The sequence below is a fragment of the Stegastes partitus genome, unplaced genomic scaffold (genome assembly GCF_000690725.1).
Source record: "Stegastes partitus isolate 25-593 unplaced genomic scaffold, Stegastes_partitus-1.0.2 Scaffold78, whole genome shotgun sequence".
In the NCBI taxonomy this organism is placed as follows: domain Eukaryota; kingdom Metazoa; phylum Chordata; class Actinopteri; family Pomacentridae; genus Stegastes; species Stegastes partitus.
The window spans coordinates 366,288-390,462 of NW_007577809.1; the positions used below are offsets into that span (position 1 = coordinate 366,288).

A 24,175-nucleotide genomic window follows, 5' to 3' on the forward strand; every position below is an offset into this window, starting at 1 on the left:
GTCCAGAGCAGGTTCTGTTCAGAAATTTGAACCAAATCATTTCCTGAGGGATTCTCTATGAGCGATACAGATTCTGGGGGAATGCTTTATATCTGTGAACCTGTTGAGCTGTGTGTTAGTAATCCCACTACATGAAGCCATGCAGCTGCAGCTTCACACACTGTATGTCATCGCACATGTTTTATGTTTGGTCCTGATTTGCTGCCAAGTCTGTTTACACTTCTGTACCGCAGCCAATAGAACACAGAGTAGAAATGGAACGATTCTATTGGTCACGTTAAAAACAAATGGCTGCATTCTTCAATAAAACAGATATATTAACGCACGATTAACAGCTTTATACCAGCACTCCTGTCTTGCAGTAGCAGCACTTTTTCCACATAAATTCTGACATTCCTCGTTGCGCTCCATTAAAACAACCTGTTGGCTGCAGTCGAAATGAGGAGAGGCAAGAGTTGAAGGTTGAGGGCTGCGTGTTTTCCAATTCTGGCATTTTCCAGATTTCTGCCTACTGCAGCTTTAATATATCGGACATTAAAAATACACACACACTATGAATATATGTATTGGTACACTCCACTTACGTCTTGGACAGCTAGCAGCATCTCTCTCCACCAGGCAGATGATACAGCGTCCCGTTGTGCAGCCGGAGCAGAGACATGGAGCATGTTGTTCCCCTGCCAATAAAACTGATTAACTCAGAATGATAGTCTGAGTCTCCAGACACCAACACAAGCATCACACGCCCGTCTCTTCCTTTCTTTTCCTGCTTTCTATTATTTATTTATGACGACTGGCTATTTACAGTAATTCGTCAAGATTTTTTTTATTGCAATTTCTGTGATATGTCGTGATTCTGTCCTGCTCGGTTGTTTGTTATGGTTTGCTTTGGTTTTTTCTGTGTCCTTGCTGCTGTGACTTCCATGTCAGAGACAAATTTCCTCCGCAAGGGCAATAAAGTTTATTTGATCTAATCTAATCTTCTCTTGAAATAGGCAGCTGGCGGACGGTAAGTATTCAGAAATTTTTTAATCCGTATCAGTAGCCTGACACAATGACAGCATACTATTTATTTTACTACTGGACTTGCTATAAAACCAATCTTGCATAACTGATGGTTAAGAGTCGCGAGCATTTTGACTTTCAACACTTGTCCTTTAGCCTGGCTTCCACTGCAACCTGCCCATTTCTCTGCACATCTCCACAAGCTTAACATTTCCTACATTATCCTCTCTGCCTTTTTTTTTTGTCAAAGAGACTCCTCTCAAGCTCAGAATGATAATTTGACAGCGCTTGTTCTGAGGAGGTTAAATTGTACTTTTTTTTTTTTTTTTTTTCAAAGAGACTCCTCTCAAGCTCAGAATGATAATTTGACAGCGCTTGTTCTGAGGAGGTTAAATTGTACAGGCAAAAAATCACATTACCCTTATAGGGCACAGCAGAAGTATACATATAGATGCAAATAATTCATTTGCCAGCCCTGTCAACATTCATTATCATTATGATTTTCTTCTTCTAAACAGACAGGCAAAGAGATGACTCCTGCTGAGGAACACCTTTTGAATGCATAATGTTTATAATCAGTACAATCTAATTTATTTTCATGGTGTCGGTAAAACGTCCCTCGGGCAAAATGAGATTTCAGACACCTATACAAGGCGCCTGTGTCTGCGTCCATAAATTCCAAACCATATAACACACCAGACTTATAAAACACACTAATTTCTGGCTCTGTGTGTGTGTGTGAGAGAGAGACAAAGAGGTGGGAGTCTAAGTGTCAGCGGTCTCATTAATGAGAAAACATTAAAATATGATGATGTTACAGTATAAATGAATGTGTTTGCACTCTCAACCTGACCTTTCTAGCTGGCTGAAATTATGTAAAAAAGATTCACTTTGGCACCAATTGCATTCATGTTATTAACATGAGCCACTAGATGACCTGCAAGTATAAATTAAAAAGGAGGAAAATTACAATTATCCAAAGAATTATATATATATATACACACACACAATACAGAAATATGCCTTCATATAATTTCTACTACAGTTCAGTTTGAAAGCAAATGTGTCCTTCTAATTCACAAAGCAGTGTCACAAAAGCTTAGCTGTCTGATTAAAAGGAATGGCCGAGTGGACAGCAATGCTCTGAGCTGAATACTAATGTTGGCATGTTTGTATGTGACAATACGAAAGTGATCATATTTACTGGATGATCTTTTAACACGTTTGCCATCTTAGTTCTGTGTTTCTAACATTTGCTAATGAGCACTACATACAATGCGCTGCTGAGGCTGATGGGAATGTCATTACTGTTGCAGGTGTCAGGGGATTCATTAGGATTCATCATCTGCAGACGATAAGAATCTGCACAAAATTTCATGCTAATCCATCTCAACATATTTGTTCCAACCCTACAGAGCCGATATAGAGCATTTGCATGGCTAAAATGTTGAAACATTCACATTATACTGCGCAGTGCACCGCACTGAACACTTGACACTCGCTTCACTGCAGCTGAGAGAAGTTCCTGTAGCTCAAGTCTCATAATTGTTTAGCTAAAGAGATCTTTGCAGTCACTGTTGTCCCACTCGAGGGATGGAAAACGGTTTGGCAACAAGTGAGAAAAGTGAGCGACGACAAAAGCCTCGGTTGAGACGCCTGTGACAGAGATTTGAGATGGCACCGACTGCGGCAGCTCTTGTCATCTGCTCCACTTTGGAGCCTCTTATGGTCACAGCGAATCCTCTGAGGGGAAAAAAAACGCACTCGCGTTCAGCCCCCGACAGAAAATTCAACACCCTCCAACGGTTCTCTCAAGTCTCAACTCTTACGGCTCACAAATGCAAAAGCACAGGGGGAGAAAAAAAAAAGCATTTATGAATGAAAATTTGAATAAAAATTCAAATAAAGTTCTACGAACACTTTGGCCTTAGCCTTTTAGTTAGAAAAGGTACGGGGAGATTGAAATATGATGACAAGATGAATTTTCTTTACAATGAACTGGATGAAAAGGTGGAATAAAGGTAAAAAGGTGCACAGAGAGTGTATCAAGTGCATTTTCTTTCTGCTACCAACTTAACTCTCAACGTTCACGGTTTCAAACCTGACGATTTAACACATCGTTACATAGATGAGTCAATTATGCAATGTTAACTATGCAAGTTCATGAGCACTTCAGACAAGAATAATGGGTTTGGAGATGGATGTACAGCTGTATGCAGGTTGGAATAATGATTAAATTTCATGTAAATTCAAGATTTATTTATTTTTTCTTAACTCGCCCACACTTTACTGCAAAGACAAGTAAGTACCAATATTGGAGGTCAGGTCAGAATCCCGTAGACTCTACTGCTCGTACCACTGAGGACACTGAAGACGTGTAGGTTTTGTTTTTTTTTCCTGTAAAAAATGGAATTTTCTGCAAGGGAGTTCACAGTTCAAAGTCACTGAAGGTGTCGGATATGATTGCATAATAAATATAAAGAATGCAGAGTGGGAAACTTGGCAGTGTAAAGAGACCCTGAAGGAGCATTTACACCCTCACTTAGTTTAGAAAATCCACAGACAATGTAATAATCAATAAATAAAGCAGGTCTTTTAAAAAAGTATATTTTCAAATGTATGGTCAGTTTTCTTTAGGGTTGGCCAGTGTTCATAAGCTCAGCATTTTCAAAGTTCTTGCTACAATTCAGAAATGCTATTTTGAATTCCACCAAGGATATAGTTCAGTGTAAAGTACTGTCTTACCACCACTCATCACTCCATGTGTGGGTGAGTCCCACTAGGAATTTAATTCGTTTCCTGCAAATAGGTTACAATTCATAGGTGTGTTAGGGGATGTCTACTTGAGTTATTGCTCTGCTTCAAATGCCTGAAGCTATTAGACTTTCCATGAACTCGCACCAGCCCACTGTGCTATTAGGACAGTGTAAATTTAGCAGCACAATGCTGACAAGATCTGTACGCTGAGGAACATCTTCTGTTTCACAAAGTGCGTTTCAGACAGACATTAATGAGTTTTCCTCTATTAACAGTTTTCATTTGTTGAGCAGAATTAATATCAAGGCTTGCATGATCCACAGGTTCTCGAAAGCTTTTGTGACCATTACGATGCAGAAGTCACTTCCAATTTTTTGGAGAACGAAGCTTTACAGCAGCAAATTAATTTTTCAAGATGGGAAACAGCCCGAAGAGGAAATGTTTAATTCTTAAACTGAGACTCAAGGTCTTTGAAAGACCTTTAATAATGGTCAGGAAATTACCGAGTCTGCCAATTAATTATCTTAGAGACAGAAAAGAAAAAAAAGAAAATTAAAAAAATGGCATTAATGTTGATAAACCCCATTTCAGCTTCACCCTGCAGGACATCAGGTAACGTTTTATAAGAAAGTATGTCCATGAAATTATACCTGCTGTTTTTTTTTTTTTTTGTTCCTGAGGTCAAAGCGACCCTCAAGAAACAGATGGTTTGGGGGGAAAAAAAAAGATGTAATGAGGGTGCTGAGGTGAGATTAAAGTGAAGGTAAGACATATATCTGTCTGTGCACCAGTTGGGACCCTTTTAAAACCTACATGTTGGACACATTTTAGGAGTAATTACAAACCTTCAGCATGCTTTAGAGAGTTTTAATGCTGCTTTGTAGCTGCACCAAACAGTCTGCTCATACTGTAGTTTCACCATCTTTTCGTCTTAGCCTCAATTAACCTTTAACAACTTCATTATTTATACATTACTGGCCTACACTAAATCCTGTAATCGGTCTCCAATGAAATCGGGAAGCATAACATTTTCAAATATTTATACTTTTATGACAAAATAGAGCACATTGTACAGCATTAGTGATAAATTTTAAAAGACACAGTATCTCCCAGAGAAAAAGATATGCTCCTCTGTAAGGTATTGGATTATTCATATGATATAAATATACACATATTATGTTCATATATTCCAAAATTAACAGTAACCTCAACATGCAACTCAGTCATGAAAACACCCAGATATTAAGTCTTGGACACACGCTCGCATGGTCCCTCTTAATAACACTTCAACATCAACAGTACAAAAAACATTTACATCTCTGAATAGATAATATTTCAATGACACACACACACGCGCGCACACACACACACACTCTGTACATACATATATATTCATACAGGCTAGTTGTGTGCTAAAAAGTATTATAACTCCGTCTTTGCGCTCTTACTAAGTTCATCTGAAGCCTTTGCCCTCAAGTCATCCTTAAGCCATTTGTTGAAAACAGCAACGGGGTCGATGTTCCAGTGTTTATGGAAAGAGATGGGCACCTGGTGAGCTAAGAAGTCCCTGGCATAGTCCTCTGGGCGTGCCTGAAAGGTAAGATTAAGTACAGTAATTTATATTTGGAAGCAGTCACAGGAGACCGCGTTGCAAGGTGCTGCAGAAAGAGCAAAGGCACCAAAGTTTAAGTTCAAAATGCTGGATGAAGAAAGCAGAAAAACTGATACTTATGATGTCTTATTAAAGGTCCCACACAGCAGCAGCGTGCACTTAACCAGGTGGTACCGCTGCTAATCGGTGCACGGACTGCATTTGACATCCCACTCACAATGGGAGAAATTACACAAACGAGGAAAATCGTAGGTGTAAATAAGAAATGCTAAATTCCCTTTGGCTGCCTTGGTTTGACGGTCCTGGTAATGCACACGCTGCTCATTAATTCCATCACAAACACCTGTGCTGTTTATACAACTGAAGGGAAAATATCTGCTGTGAGAAAAAAAACCCGCCTACTGTGAGCATCGTGATTTTACCCTCCCTATTTCTCTGCTTATCTCCGTGGGACTTCGGCTTCCACGTGACGCTGCATTTGCGTACGAGATGCTGTAATTACCAGTTTCTGGTTTGTAAATACTCTTCATGTCAATATCCACATTATAATTATGACAGGGATTTCTCCGAGAGCTCAGCTGCACACAACTTAATAGAACTTGAAAAGGTTAGTAAATATGGATGTCTGGGTAAATTTGTAGGTCTTTTTGCTTAATGGGAGACACTGCCTGTCAGATATTCTCATTATCTCAGGCTTGGAATATATAAAGAGGGTCTAAACTGATTTTTTTGTAATTACAGAATCTATAATAGGACATAAATGCTACATAGGCAGAGGTAGAAACACCTGTGTGGGGCTTTAGAACATCAGTTATCAGCTTCTGACTGTCTCTGGATGATGGATTTGTAAAACCTGCAATAAAATATGAATTTCTTTTGACAATTTTTTTTTCTCAAAAGACACCATTCATCTCACTGTCAAATCTCCTCTATAGCTGAATAGATGCTGAAGAGATTTTTAAATTAGCTAAAAAAAATGATAGTCTGTTTATATTTTTGCAAGGCTAAGAGCCGCAGGAGAAGGCAACTCGACAGCTATTCATCTCTCCTCGCTTGAAGACATTTCACCTCTCATTCAAGAGGCTCCTTCAGTCCTAATTGACTGGTGGGGAGTCCCAGATATATAGTGTTTTGTCACCTCGAAATCACATGGCTAATAGCCCATTAACAAGTCCAGCCCGACACGCCGCGGGGTGTTAATGGTTGTGAAACTGCCAGATCAGGGACAACTCAAGGTGTTAATGGTGGGGAAACTTTCTGGGGAGGCATCTCAAGATGGCATTATAAATACAGGATAAATGGTGTCATAGGCCTTTGTTTAGAAATGGCTGCTCCAATTTAACTCCTCTCTCAAACCATCTATCTTCTCTGTCCAGAATGTGAACTTTGCTGTCCTCAAAGGAGGGAGACTCTTATCCTTTAGACGCAGGTAGACTACTGAGTTTTTGTTCTGGGAAGATTGTTCTCCTGTCCATGTGCTTGTGGGGAGATTGTTCAGTCTCTCCTACATATAAGTCTGTGCACTCCTCACTATATTGGAGTGCTTATACAGTGTTGCTTTGTTTGTTTGTTTGTTTTAGGTGAACAAGTTTTGTGGACAAAGCAGCCAGACGGTTTGAGAAAGGAGCGAAGGAAGCCATCTTGCATCTCTAAACAGAGGAGGAGGGTGGATCACGTCACTTATCAGGTACGTATAATGCAGCCTTGAGATCTCTCCCCAGAAACTTCATTAACACCTTGAGTCGTCCCTGATTCAGCTACATTTACACCTCGAGGCATGCGAGCCTGGGGTTGTTAACAGATTATTAGCACTGTGATTTGGAGGTGAGAATATATCCGAGACTCCTCATCAATCAGAACAGAAGAAGGATGAAGGTGAAACGTCTCGAGGAACCAAAACTACTGAATGGAGCTCTAAAGATTACCTGAATGACTGAGAAATTCCACAAGAAGGTATTTTATACAGACAATTAATTAAAAACCTTTATTATTCTAACTGAAGGTTAAAAAAAAAAAGAGTGAGACGCACAGAGAATGTATAATAAGAATGTGAAAAGAACCTGGTGGAAGAGAGGACTGTGTGTGACGGGGAGTCCGAGAGCATTGAGGCACATTCCCAGCACCATGTCATCCGGCGCATCATTGCTGTAGCACTTGCACCCACTGTTAAGAAGTCGGACCACCGCCTCCCTGCTGAACACCATACTGCAGCAGCACATCAAAACAGACACATAACAGCAGATTCAGTCGCACTGTAAAGCCTCAGTTAACACAAAAAAACCCCCAAAACATTGGAAATCAACAGAAAATATGTATATCTTACAGCTATCATAGAAAAGGGTCAGTGTGTGTCTTTTATTCATCCAGTGGGAGGGCAACAGATAAAAGAGTTGAAACTGCATGCTGAGCCGAGAGAGAGGGAGAGAGATGTGCTTTTTTTTTTCTCTCCCCGTGAATCGGCTCCTCGCAACAATGATTGACGCGTCTTTGAAATGAGAAACAATTAGACATGAAAAAAACCAAACTAAAGCTGCCAAAAAAAATCGCTCATTGCCACTCAAAACTGTTTTTAGAAGACATCACTTTGAGAAAAACTGGCAGCTGTAGTGTTGTAAAGTGTCATAGCAGCTGACGTGTCCCTAAATAGAGTTTCTCACACAGCTCACGATTTATCTATAGTAGACATTTTGCCAAATGGGTGAAATCTGCACCATAGAGATGTTGTAAGTCTGCACTGACAGCTGACATGAAACTTTCCCTGCTTGTCCACTTGAAGAAAGTAAGTTGTGTGTAATAAAAAGGGTCTTTACTTCGCATTGACTCCTTGTCTCGGCTTATCAGCTGATGACTGTTTCCTGACTGTATTCTGCGGTGATTTATTCCAAACTTTTATTGAGTCCCTCTACTGTAATGCAGCCTGCGAACCAAATTTCCCTTAGGGAAGCAGCACATTTTTTAAACTGAATTAAAATGGTTTATCTGTAAATTACAGATTACAGGTTTTTCATTACACACTTTATAGTTCCTCTGCTGCCTTCTGTATCTTTCATCGTTATTCCCAAAGCATTTGAGCAGCGAAACTCACCCTCCACCTCCCGTGATGTAGCTGTAGCCTCCTTGGCTCAGGCCGTAGCCGTACCTCTCGCCGAGACACACCGGTTCAGAGGGATCGTAACAGCTCAGCAAGACCTGCAGTCTGGGAAGGCTGCGGGAAAGCACCGGTGAAACTCATCATCGTCATCCAGCACACATGAATGTGTCTACAGCTGATCATTTAGAGGCTGAAATAACTGCTCTCCCTTAGGTGTTATTACACATCCACAAAGGGCAACCTGGCAGGAAGTGAAGCCAGCTGGATGTAAATGTGTGTATCGAGCTGTTAAACGTTGGAGAGGATGGTAATATCTCTGGAAGCCATTTTTAACCAAGTTGCACGCGTTGCTATCTTTTACTGTGTAAACCTTTTCACGGCTGAGACGGAATCTGTCTTTGAGACTTTGAGATAAATGAAAGCGTGGCATTTGGAACAATGAATGTCCCAGATGACAAATGGAAAAAAAAAAAAAAACATTTCCAGATGATGAAAATGTACCTGATAAGCGTGTCATCGTCCACAACAAGCAGCCATTTGGTGTTCGGGACAGCATCGCTTAGAAATCTTTGAAGGATTGCAAATGTTTTCCCGCAGTGGCCTGCAAATAGAGACATGCCATCAATAGACTGGCCAGTAGGACTTAATCACATATTGACCATGTGCGGTATTGTGCTTTAAAAAGATAAATGACCCCGTTAGGTAGAAAAACACACTTATTTACATGCGCGCGTACTTGCATAGACACAAACGCACACAGAGGACAATAGCAACAAAAAAATCACAGTCATTAATCTTACTCAGACGAATGAATGTGAGGAGGAGGCTGACCAACAGTCCCAATTACTACACAAAACCAGCAACATAAGGCTTTATTTTTTGAGCTAAGTTACTAATTACATTCTCTTGATAGCAGCATTGAGAGGAGGCAATAAAAGTAAGCAGGACCATTGTGGCCAAAGCCTGCAAAGGTGCATTAACTTGACAGTCGTGTGGATGGTAAGTTACAAAGTGTGAACAAGCATCAGTTCTGCATTCTGCTCAAGGACACCTCGAAAGCGCCTCAGTCACTGCAGAGATCAGACACGCGACCTCATGTTTGAAGGGCCGTGGCTTCAAATGATTTACCTTTTTAAACCAAGCGTTAAATAAAACATTCTTTGGCTTTTTTCAGTGCAAACATGTGTCCTCTGGAGCTTTGAGAAGCAGACAGAAAACCATTGCCTACGTTCTGACATCTCAAAGAAATAATAAGGTAAGTTTGGCATGATGGGCCGGGAAGATCAAACTTTCACTCTGGCATGTTTGACATGACGGCCAGATGGAACAAAATGTTCTGCCAGCTCCTGAAAACAAAATCGGTGATGTGGCAGTACGCAACAAACACAAGGAAAACCAAAGAAATATACCCATCAGAATCCAAATATCTGCACACCATCAGGGCTGTGAGCTGAGACACGGAAATCCCTGGTGGCAAGCATCACAAAGAATACTGAGGCCTTACTGTTTTATTTATAAGGCACCCAAGGTGTTTTTTCTAAGTATCTGAATATAGAATAAGAAAGGACACCTTGAACTGCTGACAGGAATAAAATCCAAAAAAACGCACTTTTTCAGACAGATCTCCATACAAGCCTGGTAATCTTATTTCCAGTTGGAGGAGGCTAGTGATGTTCAGGGGCCTGGAAAGATGCAGTAGTTTCCTTGTTCATGTTTCATGCAGTATGCATCGTGAAAATGTCCACACAAAAAGGAAAACTAGCCGCGCTGCACTTTATTTCTACATAATACTAAAGAAAGTTCATGTTTGAGCTTAGAAATGACTTTTTTTTTCGCTCGATGGCACGTCAGAGGTAAGAACAAGACGCTTGACCATGAACAGTGTATTTACTTGATAAAGTTTCTTTGCCACTTTTCCATTTCAAGGTCTTGCATCATGCTTTCCCTCACTTGCTCAGACTATCTGAATTTTTAACCTTAGACTGTTGAGTTTTATTTTTCCATTTCAAAATACCCATATACTGTAAGGATGTGTGTTTTCACCAGTCTTAATATTTATTTGGGACTGCAGACAGTCTTAAATCAGTCAAAGCTTGTCTTTTGGGGCAACGTGGTGAATTTATTTTATGTTACATCTGTTTTTTGTTGTTGTTTTTTTTGTTGGAGTCTCCAGAACAAGTCTGTCTGTACTTGTGTATACTGTATTTCATATTCTTTGGTTCACATGTAGATGCAGGGTTTTAACGTTTGCCTCCAAGGGCACAGGCACGTATAACAGTGATGAACACAGACTCCTGACACATTGACGCCTGATGACTGTTGATGAACTTCAAGGATGCTCTCAGCCATCATTAGCATAAACCTTTAGGCCCGGGGAAAGGAACAGAAAGAAGTAGGCAAAACAAATAGAAAATTATGTGCGCCCTGATCATGTGGGAATCTGATACTGAGAGACTGATAAACTGCTCGTTTTTCATTTGACCTCAATCATATATCATTTCATTGCAAGTTTATCTGATTATTGCAGAGCCAGTGGCTGTGCGTCCCCAAGTGGCTGACTCCACTGCATATTTCTATTACTGCCTCTTTTCTGTTGTCATGGTTTTGTTTACCGCAGCACCAATCACATTTAGAATCAATTTCTAGGCATCGGACTTAAACCACTGTACAAATCCAATCTACTGTACATACTCCAAGATGTAAATTCTATTATGAGCTCTGTTTGACTGACATTATGCACTGACAGTAGCTCCAGTATCTGGCTGTTTACCAAACCACTGAACATCCCCCTGCTTTGATGATGGACTGTGGATTCCTGCCAACGCTAGATTGTTGTCTCCCGAAAGTGAAAAAAATAATAAAATAAAAAACAAATACTGGCATGCAGTAGAAGGCAAAATTAAAGGGAAGGAGACACTTTCTTCTGGACGAACTGTGAGAATGACTTTGCCAACAGTGGCTTTAAAAAAACCCAAAACAACACTGACATAAATTATTGGTTGAGAGAAGCAGAGCCAAGGCATTTTCTTGTATAAGATGTCAAACTCAGAGGTAAGTCACGCCAACTCTTGGTAGCCTAGGTTAGGTAATGCGTTGAGCTCTGCAAAGGAACACGTCTGAGAAGCCAGACGACTAGAACTTGAACATTTTTTTTCCCCCCGGTATGCAAACTGTGAGTGAAAGCGCACATCATGCCTTTGCCTTGACCCCAGGCTCTGCCATACAAAGAGAGAATATCATGAAGAACATCATTTGAAATGTGCTGTATTAATGCAGCTCTGCTTGGTGATAATAACTCAACAGACGACCATTTAACAAACCTGTATGTAAGGAGAGGTCTACCGCACTATGCAGCACTTACAGCGCGCTATGACATCGCAATTACTTACCCATTTATGCACTTTTTTTTTTGCCTTTCTGCTGGAGCTGCAACATTTTCTCGCTTAACTGATATTTAAGGAAAAATGCCACGTTCCTAAATGTTAAGATTTGATGCATTTCCCAGCATATATAACAGGACGTAAATCTTTTGGTGTTGCACTGTTAGTTGAACGAAATAGGTAATGTGACGGGATCGTGATTTTTGTTTTTTTACATTTTGCAGAACAAATAAGAGCATATTTATTGAGAAATTAGAAAATATATTTGATGCCCTATTAACTGATTACATGTAATCAAATGCAATCTACTTAAACAGCCCTTTTTAAGATTTCTACCTTATTTAAGGTTTCTATCATCAAGAAACCCTAATATACTTGACATAGGTGTATCTATCCCAGTTTTTTAGGCTCATAGAGTGATTAAGTTGCACTGGACTGCGTGATATTCAGATGTGCCTGTCTGTAAATGCAGGTGGACATGGGCAGAAATACCTGTCACTATATTGTAGCATCTGTTCTATGGCTCTTATCCAGATTGTTTTCTCCTGACTAGATCCTTGCTTGTACTCTCAGATGTACGTCGCTTTGGATAAAAGCGTCTGCAAAATGAAATTGTACAATTGAAACTGTAATCAATAGGATGAACAGCGTGCAGTCAGTAAGACAATAGTGGACCAGTCGATGCAAACAAATTGAACTGCTCAACAAAAAGCAGCCATTTCCTCATTCAAACCCATTAGTAAATTCTACAAGGCCTGTAAAACTGTCCCTGCACAGTATGAACGTTTTTCTACTTCCAATTAACCCTAAGGAGACATTCACTGCATAATACAATCAGGTGGCGACATGCTTAATAATTTCTCTTGGTTTTCAATGCTCCCAAAATCAATGTGTTTTTAGCGTCTCAAAAGAATTTAAAGCAGGTTGCTTTCAGTCAAACGTGGCCCGACTCCACAGTTGCACATTAGCAATGCATTATAAGCTGCAGAGTGGCACTGTGGTGGCCCAGGGGACTGAACTGTCACCTTCCCTTTTACTCTTCACACATCAGACCTCCAACTCTACACTAGTTATGCCATTGCAATAAGTTGTGCAGTTATGACTCCACTTCTGCGAGCAGTGAGGTCAATACACACTGGTTGTTATAATAACTATAGGGACGGCCGCATTCATTGGCGCTCTGGCTCAATCTGCAAAAGAAAATTAACAAGCTGCAGGTTAGGTTAGGTAAAGATTGTACATTCAGCTTGTGATGCCATTATTTTGGAGCCCAGTGCGAGTGACAAAAGAGATTTATCAGAGGAAAACTGATTTTAGCAGTAAGTGTGAGAGAAATCCAGAAATCTTTCAATCTGAATTGTAGATCTTTGCTGTTGGTTTTCTTTGGCTGTTTACATTTGAATGCAAATAGCTGATTTAAATGATTTTTTTGTGTGAATGTATCTCAAGTCTGACAGTTGGCGCAGAAGAGTGAGAGTCAGAAAAGCAAAGGAGCTGGTAGTGGATTTGTTACAGGGGCAGGAACTGGGTGAGACCTGTCACCATCCACAACGAGGGGGTGGAGAGGAGGCAGCTCCCAAGGACGGGGGCTGCATATCAACCACAAACTGGAACGATAACAGAGTAACTTCACAAGAAAAAGGTTGGCTTCTTATTCTTGACTAGACTCAGCTCCGCAGCAGACTAGTTCACATACAACATACCGGCAAGTAGCCAGTGGCAGTTTGCATCCTTCACTGCCTCGATGGAGACAGGTTGCAAAAGACGTCCTTGTTAAAGGTCTAAGCCGCCTGGAGACAGTAACTGAAGGGAGGCTGGAGACTAAACCAGATTTCTTTCAACAACAACCTTTACCCGTTCTACAGCGCACTGAAAACCTCTGCAGCCGACGCAGTATCCCATTAAGGTGCAACATGAGAGGTCTTTGGTGCTATTTTGTGCCGACAGCCATCAGACTGTAGAATAATTTTTTGCCCAAATGGCCTCTGCCTCAAGCAAGCAGAGAGGCACTGAAGCAGAGAGTTTGTGCTGTTTTTACAAACTACCCTGGACTGCACAGGGCATACTTAGGGTTTTTCTAAGTTTCTGAACTTTTCTTTTGATTATTTATATATTTTGCATTACATAAATTCCGTAGCAGTTGGCTCAAGACACACATTCTGTACATTATGCTACAGTCGGCCTTGTTCTGTCCTCATTATATAGCGCTACAAGTTGACTTCTGTTGAGGAATCTCTCAAACTTGTAAATGAATTATACAGATGAAGGACTGTCAAACATTCTGACAGCAACGACTGTGCAAAAATAGAAATTCCTGACAAGTTCATTCAGAAATGACAGGAGCTAGACTCTGCCTGAAGCTAAAGCTGAGTTTGAACCAAACTTATATGAAGGTGTATGCGATGAATACCTGAGCAGGGCATATTGAAATAATATTTATCTCTTCTGTGCACACTAAATTGCATTTCGGCATGGAGTAATGGTGAAGCAACAATATGCATACCCATCCATCCATCTCTTTCTTATCTGCTTCAGAGCGCTAGCGGAAACAGGGCAGCTCTGCATCGTTTAACTCAACAACATCCTCCAGTTCCTCCCTCAGGAGAAGCTGGAGGATGTTGTTAGGTTAAAGCTTCTCCTGAGGGATCACCAGGCTTAAGACCAGTGGAGGATGGATTTTCTTTGCAGAGAAAAATGGTCTGTCCCAATGACTCCTTCCAGTCAATCATACCTGGTGCACCTCCGTAGGGAGCCACCTTCGGGCTCTGTTACCATGTACAGCTAGTGGTTGTTAACCGCTGAACACCTGTCCAGCTATTTTCTCCTTGATTCCATCTTACTTTTATGTAAATGTAGCAGTTTTTCCTTAAGGCATTGTACTGCTAGTGTTCTGCATCTGCTTGTTTGCACACATATGACATCATGCTGTCCATGTAGTTCATTAGTCGTTCATTGAATTTCCCTTCTGAGATAAATAAAGTATTTTTCATTTCATTTCATTTCATTTCATTATCAAATAAATATGTTGGGATCTTAAAAGGCCTTCTCTGGATATGAAAGAAAGATTTTTGGACATTTTGGCCTAAAGACTGGAAACCTGGGCTGCAAGGCGGATCGGTGGTTAGCACCATTGCCTCACAGCTAGAAGGTCATGGGTTCACATCCCGGTGAGGACACTCAGGATCTTTCTGCGTGGAGTTTGCATGTTCTCCCCGTGCAGCGTAGGTTCTCTCCGGGTTCTCCGGCTTCCTCCCACACAGTCCAAAGACATGTTGAGGTTAATTGGTGATTCTAAACTGTTGTAGGTGTGAATGTGAGTGTGCTTGGTTGTCTGTCTCTAAGTGTAGCCCTGTGATAGACTGGTGACCTGTCCAGGATGTCCCCTGCCTTCACCCTAAGTCAGCTGGGATAGACTCCAGCCCCCCCATGACCCTCGCGAGGATTAAGTGGTGTATAGATAATGGATGGATAGACTGGAAACCTACCTTCAACTAAATCTGTCAGCCAGCTCCTCTAAAGCTCTTATCGACCTGAAAGGTTCACGCTGAGATTTACTTTCAGGGGTCTATGTAGAATACAAAACACTGGGAAACTGATTTAATTATGTCCCTCGATGGTTAACAAAGATATTCCTCAAGGATAAATACTTGGACCTCTCCTATTTACTGTGTAGATACATTTGTTTTCCAACTTAGAGGTGCGATTTCCATTTTTATGCTGATGATACCACTTTGTATGGCAACAAATCCACCACAAAATTAGGCCTCCAGATTTAGGGCTGCTTTGACGACCTGTAGTTTCCCGGTGTTTTGTTTAAAACTGGTTTCAAATTCCAAAAAGGATAAAGACTTGCATTTCACAAGCTGAACTGATGCAGGCAACTATGCTCTAAATTGAGATATAATTGATCCAGAACTTGCTCAAGAATTAAAAATTGTCATTCTCATACTGACACTAAGCTTTAGAATTCTTGGAACATAGAAAACCCAAATCCGCCATACTGTCTGTATTTGAGATTATAGAATATGAGCCTATTTTCAAAATAAAACCCTTTAAACAATACGTTCAAGAAAATTACTTTTAACGCCTGACCAGGTAAATCTGGCAAAGTTCAAAAAGATGAAGTGTCTTGCATTTAAAACTACATCAAAGGTAAAATAAGCTAATTTCACATTATCACCAGCTCTTAAACACATACCCAGAGCAAATATTTCAGACATTTTATACTGACAGCCATGCAGTCTGTAGAAATCAGCAGGGGATATCAGCCCAAACTTATGTGTGAGCAAATGTGTAGCTTAAAGCTCCTGGTCAAAAAAAAAGAAGCTCCCTTCAATCCAAGAGCAAACATAAAGCACATTTTCCACCTTAGAATCATTCTTTTTCAGGCTTTCATTTCCTGCATTAGATAGAGACAGCTGTAGAGGGACAGGAAGCAAAAGAGAGAAAGAGGACGACATGCAACAGTAAGGACTTTGTACATTGACCAGGTCAGCTACCATGATGCCCTCATCTCATCATTACTCTGAGCAAACTATAAAAGAGAGCATGCAATGCTTTATTTTTTTAAATCTTGCAGTGACCTATAAAAGGCCAACATGATTGACCCATTCATGTCACTGTCTTTGTGTGAGCACGCTATTAGAGAAAAAAATGCTAAAATTGTCTTTCAACACAGATACTCCCACTCACCGTGCTTCCATTTCTCCGGCAATGTTAAGTTTAAATTAAATTCCCTTCATGAGGTGTTAGGTTGTGGAACCTTGGTCTGCCAGTTCATTTTTCATGTACCTTTGTATATGACCCTGCACCCTCACCCGAGGCCAGCGACTGTATCTCTGACGGCACAACCGAGGTTGAGGGGCTTCGACTGCAAAAGGAAAACTTACCTCTTTCAGTATTCGGTACTCCTAAATTAATAGTTGGTATCGTAGGATCAGCATGGTCACTGTAGTACTCTAAATATAAGGCATCTTTTTCCCAAGTCTCCTTTATCACTGGAACTAGAGCAAAGGGGAGAAAAAAAAAATCAATACAGTGTTCACGAGGTTTCACAACAAGCAGCTCTCTGGTTTTGTGCAATGTGGACTTGTTCCCTGACCAAATAATTATTTCATATTTATTGCAGAACACGGTTTCTCTGATGTTTCTGTCTGATTTTGGTAAAATGTTCTCTTAAAGACCACTGACTCATCAGTGGACACGAGGGGAAAACAAACTGAACTCAAAGAGCGTGTTCCTTTAAATCCTCCCACCTTGTTCAAGAGAAACTTGAAGCGTGTAGAAACTTTTTTTTCTTGTCATTTTGGGTAAAAGAACCTCTCTTCAGGCGAGTTTGGATAAGCCGTGTGCCGCTTAAACTGTGACTAGTTTCATTATGGGTTATACAAAATTAACGGTTAGATTGCAACTTGTAAAATAAAGAATATGTTCCTGACTTTCAGCAGTATGAGAGATGAACCGTGAGACTTCTATCACACTTCACAAGAACATGTTTTGTAATTTGCAGTCAGTTTGTGCTCAATGCCCGGTAGCAAACTGGGACCTGTGGCCTTTGACCATCTGGCCTCTGTTGAAGAACAGCAGAATAGTGGTGGAGGTTAGCAGTTTATTGCATCTCTGTGTACATTTTATTTTTCTATATATTGTGTCTTTCAGCTCGCTATTAGTACACGGCAGGCTTATCTGTCACTGACAATAACATCTTAGTTTACAGTTTCCCTACAGTTTTGGTTGAGATTGATGAGAGATCTGGAGGTTTTTATGACAACATGTGCAGCAGCAGCAGCTCGAGGCTATGCTCAACTCTCATAAATCAACAGAAACGAATCATGGAGGCATATTTAACACTGACAAAAAAATAAAATCTTTGCTGGTTTTCAGCATCTTTAAAGGTGATCAGAAACAAACAAATAAACTGGAGAAGAACTGTAAGGATAACGGATGTCTAATTATCTTATATCACCAAAGTATTTAAACCACCAAACAAAGAAACTCTGAATGCATCAGGGAGGTGAGATGTTGGTTTTCAGTCTCACTGTAGCAGACGATCAATAGATTCAAAATGGAAAGAGAAGAGATGAGCTGTTGTTACAGTAAAGATAAATGATCTGTACAAGGAATTACAGCTACTATTAGACTGTATATATAACTTAAAGAGGGTTACATGCTAGTTCATTTGATATTTTCTGCCTCTAGCAAGTCCAGTCCTATGATGCAACTGGATCTGTCTGTTTTGTTTTGTTTTTTGTATTTTCTGCTTAGTAAATACTTGAAAAAAATAGTTCCATGTGGGTTGTTTTTGACAGAATGAAACCCCATTAATCCAAACCACACCAAAGCAGAGTAGGAACAATTTTCCATAATTTAGTTTTTTTGTGTTTCAAATGTACAAAATCTATACAGAGACGCAGAACTAAAGGAACAATAGATACGTGCACTTCTCTTTATTTTTGTGGGCGTTCAGGGTAGTTAGGTGCAATAATAAAGCTTCAAACCAAAAAATAAAAAGCAAAGTTTCAAGGTTCAAGCTTTTAGACTACATCAGTAATAGGTTTTTTTTCCCATTAAAAGAAAAAGAAACAACAACAACACTGCAGCCTTCTATTTTTAATCTAAATTGTAAATAGATTAATGTGCATTTTCATGTTCATATGCATGTTTCTGCAGCATACAATCACTTAAGATAAAGAAGATTAAAAAGCCTCAACACTGAGTAACAAATTAAATGTGAAGCACTTTCACGTCTCCTGCTTTATTGATCGAAGCTAACCTGTGGTGTATAAATCAAATATTCATTTTCATCTTGTCTGCATGTGAAACTGATAATGGCAGCCTGGCAGAGGAAATGGTAATTAAGGTAATTAGCGAAATTACTTTTGAGCAACAGCCTTTATATGCAGTATACAATTTGTCTGATCCCTCTAAAATTAATTTGCAATTTGATCTATTGGCTTAACCTGCTAGGTTTTTATCAGGTTGAAAGAGAAGCAGATTTACTGTAGATAGCTTAATGTCAGTCGGAGCGTGCCAAATAGTGGCTTTGTTGGATGATCGTGCTTTTCCAGCATCAAGGGAGGCACCGAATTAAATACTCCCGAGATATTTTTTATTTTTTTTTAGCCGAAAACAATATCAAATCCTGTCAGATATGACGGGGGAATCATTTCAGTGAAAGATTTTATCATATCAAGGGGAACCAGCACTCGTACAGTCACACATGTCAAAGGTAAAACAAATCCATTACGAGAAAACAACAGGACAAAAACTGTGCGCCATCTGAAGGGAAATTGTGCATCTTTGTTGGATTCTGTAAGAGTGGGAGTGTGACTCACCTCTTTCACTGTGAAACTTCCTACACGTTTTCACAGCAACAAATATATCTTCTTTATTTACAGGCTCCCCCTTTGATGAAAGTAGGAGACATGAATCAAAGAACGCCCGCTTGAACAAACCACATAAATCACATATAGGCCTAATTAAAGCTGAATCCATATTATAAGCAGCCAAGTGGTTGAAATTCTGGTTTTCCGGCTATATTAAGTGTCTAAGTGATCAGTGGGAGTTGATATCTTCAAAGTGAAATTAGAATTGGATATTTTTGTAAATGGTCCGAGGTAATTTGGCCCTCTGGCTGCCTTTGGCTCTCCTTCTGAAACTATAAAGGCAGACAGTAGCTGATAATCATGCAGCATATTTTTAAAAATTCAGGACTGAATCTACATTTGTGGCTTCTGTGTCAGTGGAAACAACAACAACAAAAAAACGTTGGCAACATTGTGAGACAGAGAAGGAAGATAAATTTAAGACTAAAAATGAAACCAGGATGATTTGTTTTGGTCTCGAACAGTCACACAAAAGAGACTCACTAAGTCAACAACAGAGAAAAGCGCATTAAAAATGTATGCCAAATTAAAATATCATCAGCTGCTGAACAAACCATCATTTTTCTAATAATAATAACAGACGGGGTGTTACGGACTGTAACAAGCTCTGGTGCCATGATCAAGCCTGAGCATCACACTGAGACTAAAAGATGTAAATTTAAATAATAATGTGCAAACTGATTACTTGTTTAATCATTTACTTCATAAAATACCAGAAAGCAGAGAAAAAAAGTTTAATCACACAGTCTTCAGAGCCAAAAAAAAACCACATCTTCAAATTGTGTTTATATTCAAACAATGGTGTTTTTCACATTTATGCAGCTGGATCCTGCAAATATTTGCCTCTTTTGCTTACAGTCTATTAATACCACACTAAAACCTGACGCTCTGTTTCTTTCACAGAGCATCAGGCTGCACTGACATCTACAGGACTACCAGACAGACAGGCAGCATTTCATCAAGGACCGACTGCGTCAACACCGATGGTTTGCTGACCTCAGACCCCAAAAACCTCAAGACGGCTAAAAATACATTCCTATTATGGGTCTCACTGCTCACTTTCAGTTTGCTCCTGAGGCATTATTGTTTCTTGGTCGTCTGTTTTCTGAAAGTGACTCATGTATTATAACAATTTCCTGTCCTGAATTGCCAGACATGCAGGGAGGACCCCACACCACCATACGTTTAGTTACAGCCTAAAATAACCGGAATCACCACCTTGAGGTTGTACATCTCTGCCGGTGGCAAGTCGCAGTTTATATCATGACATAACTGAGTGACTTTAAAGACATTAAGAGAAACTGATTCCTCATATAGCCAGTAAAGCTGATTCTAACAGAACGCAAAGTTGTAGCCATGACAGTCAACAATGCATTAAATATGGGTTATTTGGTCTCAATTCACCAAATGCGCCCAACCATATTCAGTCTGAGAGACATATTTTATGGTAACACTTTTTCTAAACATGTTTGAAGCACTATAAGTTGGAGCCCAGTGACAATATTACATAACTCTTCTAGTTGGAACCACTATCGGATTGTACCATTATGCCAGCTCAATGCAGTTTTTTCAAATGTTGGCCATAATTCCGATAATTTGTTTCTCATAGCGTATGCCTCTGACTGGCACCATACTCAGCATTTTAAAGCTGCTACTGGTGCCAACCACAGGAAAAAAAACAGCCTCTTATTAGGGTGAAAAATAAAGGTTTTATGATTGGTGGAATATCGAAATAGGAAAAAAAAACATGGGGATTTTTGATCAAATTTGCATCATCATATAACTGTATTAGGGCTGCAAGGTGGTGCAGTTGGTAGCACTGTTGCCTCACAGCAAGAAGGTTCATGTCCCGGTGGGGGCACCGGAATCTTTCTGCGTGGAGTTTGCACGTTCTCCCCGTGCAGCGTGGGTTCTCTCCGGGTTCTCCAGCTTCCTCCCACACAGTCCAAAAACATGTTGAGGTTAATTGGTGATTCTAAATTGTCTGTAGGTGTGAATGTGAGTGTGCTTGGTTGTCTGTCTCTAAGTGTAGCCCTGTGATAGACTGGTGACCTGTCCAGGGTGTCCCCTGCCTTCGCCCTGAGTCAGCTGGGATAGACTCCAGCCCCCCTACGACCCTAGTGAGGATTAAGCGGTGTATAGATAATGGATGGATGGATATAACTGTATTATTCCATCAAAGCAGCAGGGTTGTACCATTGAAGACCATGTGTACAGATCAGTGAGGCTGCAAAATGTCAGGACTCCAGCTGCATTATTTCCAAGTTATGCAACTTGAAACTTTGCTACACAAAGTAGCGCAAAGAAAACGATGCAAAAATGGACTCCAGCCGTCTTTAAGGATTTTTGACTCAAAAACAAATGTTACCTTTGACCCCAGATTCTACACATGGTCAACATTCACCACTTTAAAAAAAAAAAATCTGTCAAATTGATGATAGTCAGGCATGAACATTTTCTTTCTTACATTTGGTGAATTGAGGTGAATCACCCATACAGATATTACTACAAAAAAGCTATGATTTCTAAAACGTAGATGATTCACACGAGTATTTAACCTGACAGGAAGAACTACACAATCACAGCCTCGTTGTGGGATTGGTGTCACCGATTCAATACCAGAACAAATGTGAAATATGGTCGCTATCTCCGCTCCTGTTCCCGAGTTACGGTGCTGAATAACGACCAGTGTTTTTTCCAGAACATTATGATGTCACGGTGCAGTTAAGCTTTGACCTTTGAGGTATAAAATGCCATCACGTCATTATCTTAACAGACATCTGGTGTGAATTTCTGTCACAATTAACGTATGAATTCTTGAGTTACGACCGCAAACGTGTTTCCAGAGGTCACAGTGACCTTTGGCCACCAAAAATCTTATCACCTCATCGTCGAGTTTGAAAAAAGATTAAAAATTCTCTCAGGGTGTTCCTAAGAAATATCACGCTGTTTACAAGGACAAGATGGACAGACAAGCCGTAAACATGAAGCCTCCAGCCGCAGCTGTCACCGACATGGAGGCATAAAAAGGACATTTTTTTCCCTGCCACGGCCACTTTGATTGTAGTCCTTCACCTCCTTGAATCTGCCTCTTGAGGCTCTTGATTCTTTTATTGACACTGCAGTCAAGTGTTGCTCTGGCCCCACTTGGCAATTTGTCTTGCAGCTGTTCCAAACACTGTCCGAGTGCGATACGTCCTCTCTTGTTTTGTCTGAAAGGAAACTTCTCCGAGAATACTTATTAAACCTGTGACCTTCACATTTCTCTGCCTGCTGCTGGAGTTTTTGTCCTGCTTTCGGTTCAAATGAAAGCGGTTTTATGAGGAAAGTGATTTCCATAGAGGGAAGTAATAACCGCATGAATATAAATCTGACGGTTTAGACTGCAACAAACATGTACCAGACTCAAGACCACAAAAGCACAAGCAGCGTGTGATTTGAATAACAAATGAAAAGATCAAATTGGATTTTTGGATTTTTTTTTTTTCGTCAAAAACGGGGAGGAGAGGATGAAAAATCGGAATTGGGACACTTTCAGCTGCAGTTCTGGCTTCCCAAATTCAACTCATTTCACCCAATCAACAAAAGTGCAGTCGCACACAAGCGAAAACAGTCACTTCTTAACAACACTGCTGATCAGTTTTTGGTGTGGGTGAGGTCACCTGCTGCAGACTAAAGGAAGCTGAATCCTTCTCATCAGTTCACAAACCAAACTTCTGTCAGCTTGAGCAAACATAATATCAACTGTATATATCAGGCATCCAGTTGGGAATCATGCTTATACGTCAACACAGTCAGAAAAATAATATATCGCAACTAAAGAAATCACAACAAATACACCGACAGAAGTAGCCCCAGCAACTTTGATTAAACTTGAGTAGAATTCTTCTCTCTATGTGAGACCCACTCACTGGCTCCCACTTATACACAACGTAGCATACAGTACGGCCTTAAGAGAGTGCAAAGCATTTCCTGGAGGACTATTCAGAGAACCTGTCTGGTTCTTTCTTACTTCTACCCTTCACATACCATATGGTGCACAGCAGCTCGAATACTGAATTGGAAACTGTCAGAACTTCAGTGTAGTATCACTCTCTGATTCTTTGAGTGGTGTTACTGCTTTGAGTTTAATTTAACTAAACAAACATTGAAACCTTTGTTACATGTTTTCTGGCACAACAATTTCGAAGGTTGATGAATTTCCATCCATCCATTATCTATGCACTGCTTAATCCTCACCAGGGTCGTGGGGGACTGGAGTCTATCTCAGGGTGAAGGCAGGGGACACCCTGGACAGGTCACCAGTCTATTGCAGGGCTACACTCAGAGACAGACAACCAAACACACTCACATTCACACCTACGGACAACTAAGAATCACCAATTGACCTCAACATGTTTTTGGACTGTGGGAGGAAGCCGTAGAACCCGGAGAAAACATGTAAACTCCATGCAGAAAGATCCTAACCAGGAAGCAAACCGGCAACCTTCTGGCTGCGAGGTGACAGTGCTAACCACTGCCCCACCTTGTAGCCCTTCATAATAAATACAATGCATATTTCCACGTTATATGTTTGGTACACAGCAAATGAAGGAGATAACAACATGAATTTACATTTTAATTTCAATTTCCCAGATAAGATGAAGCGATAAGTCGAGCAGGAGAAGAAGAGCCAAAGCCAGAGGAATGTGTGAACCCGTAAAGCTACCTCTAAGTAGCATTAGTTGAAATGGATCAACTTCAACATATTTAGATAAAAGAACAAAAGTCATAATAAAGTGTCTGATGCAACTCTGGGAACGATGTGAGACGATGTTGCTTAGCAACGGGGGATAATTTCTTTTTGGATGACTAAATTAAATTTGGCAAGACAAACTCAAGACTTCTGTCTTTTTAGGTTAATGCACAGTGTTCTACTGCGTGAAAGGCAATGACATACAAGATT

The 24,175-nt window shown here is 40.3% G+C and overlaps 1 protein-coding gene across 1 annotated transcript in view; it reads right to left on the bottom strand.

Moving 5' to 3' along the window:
• Positions 1-4,785: 4,785 nt before the first annotated feature.
• b3glcta (beta 3-glucosyltransferase a) overlaps positions 4,786-24,175 on the bottom strand; it is a 70,796-nt gene continuing 51,406 nt past the window's right edge. Inside the window, 6 exon segments of the mRNA XM_008276648.1 lie at positions 4,786-5,352; positions 7,435-7,579; positions 8,460-8,579; positions 8,967-9,066; positions 16,735-16,848; positions 19,180-19,249. Of these exon segments, the coding sequence (XP_008274870.1) occupies positions 5,185-5,352; positions 7,435-7,579; positions 8,460-8,579; positions 8,967-9,066; positions 16,735-16,848; positions 19,180-19,249 (717 nt within the window). The 3' untranslated portion in view covers positions 4,786-5,184.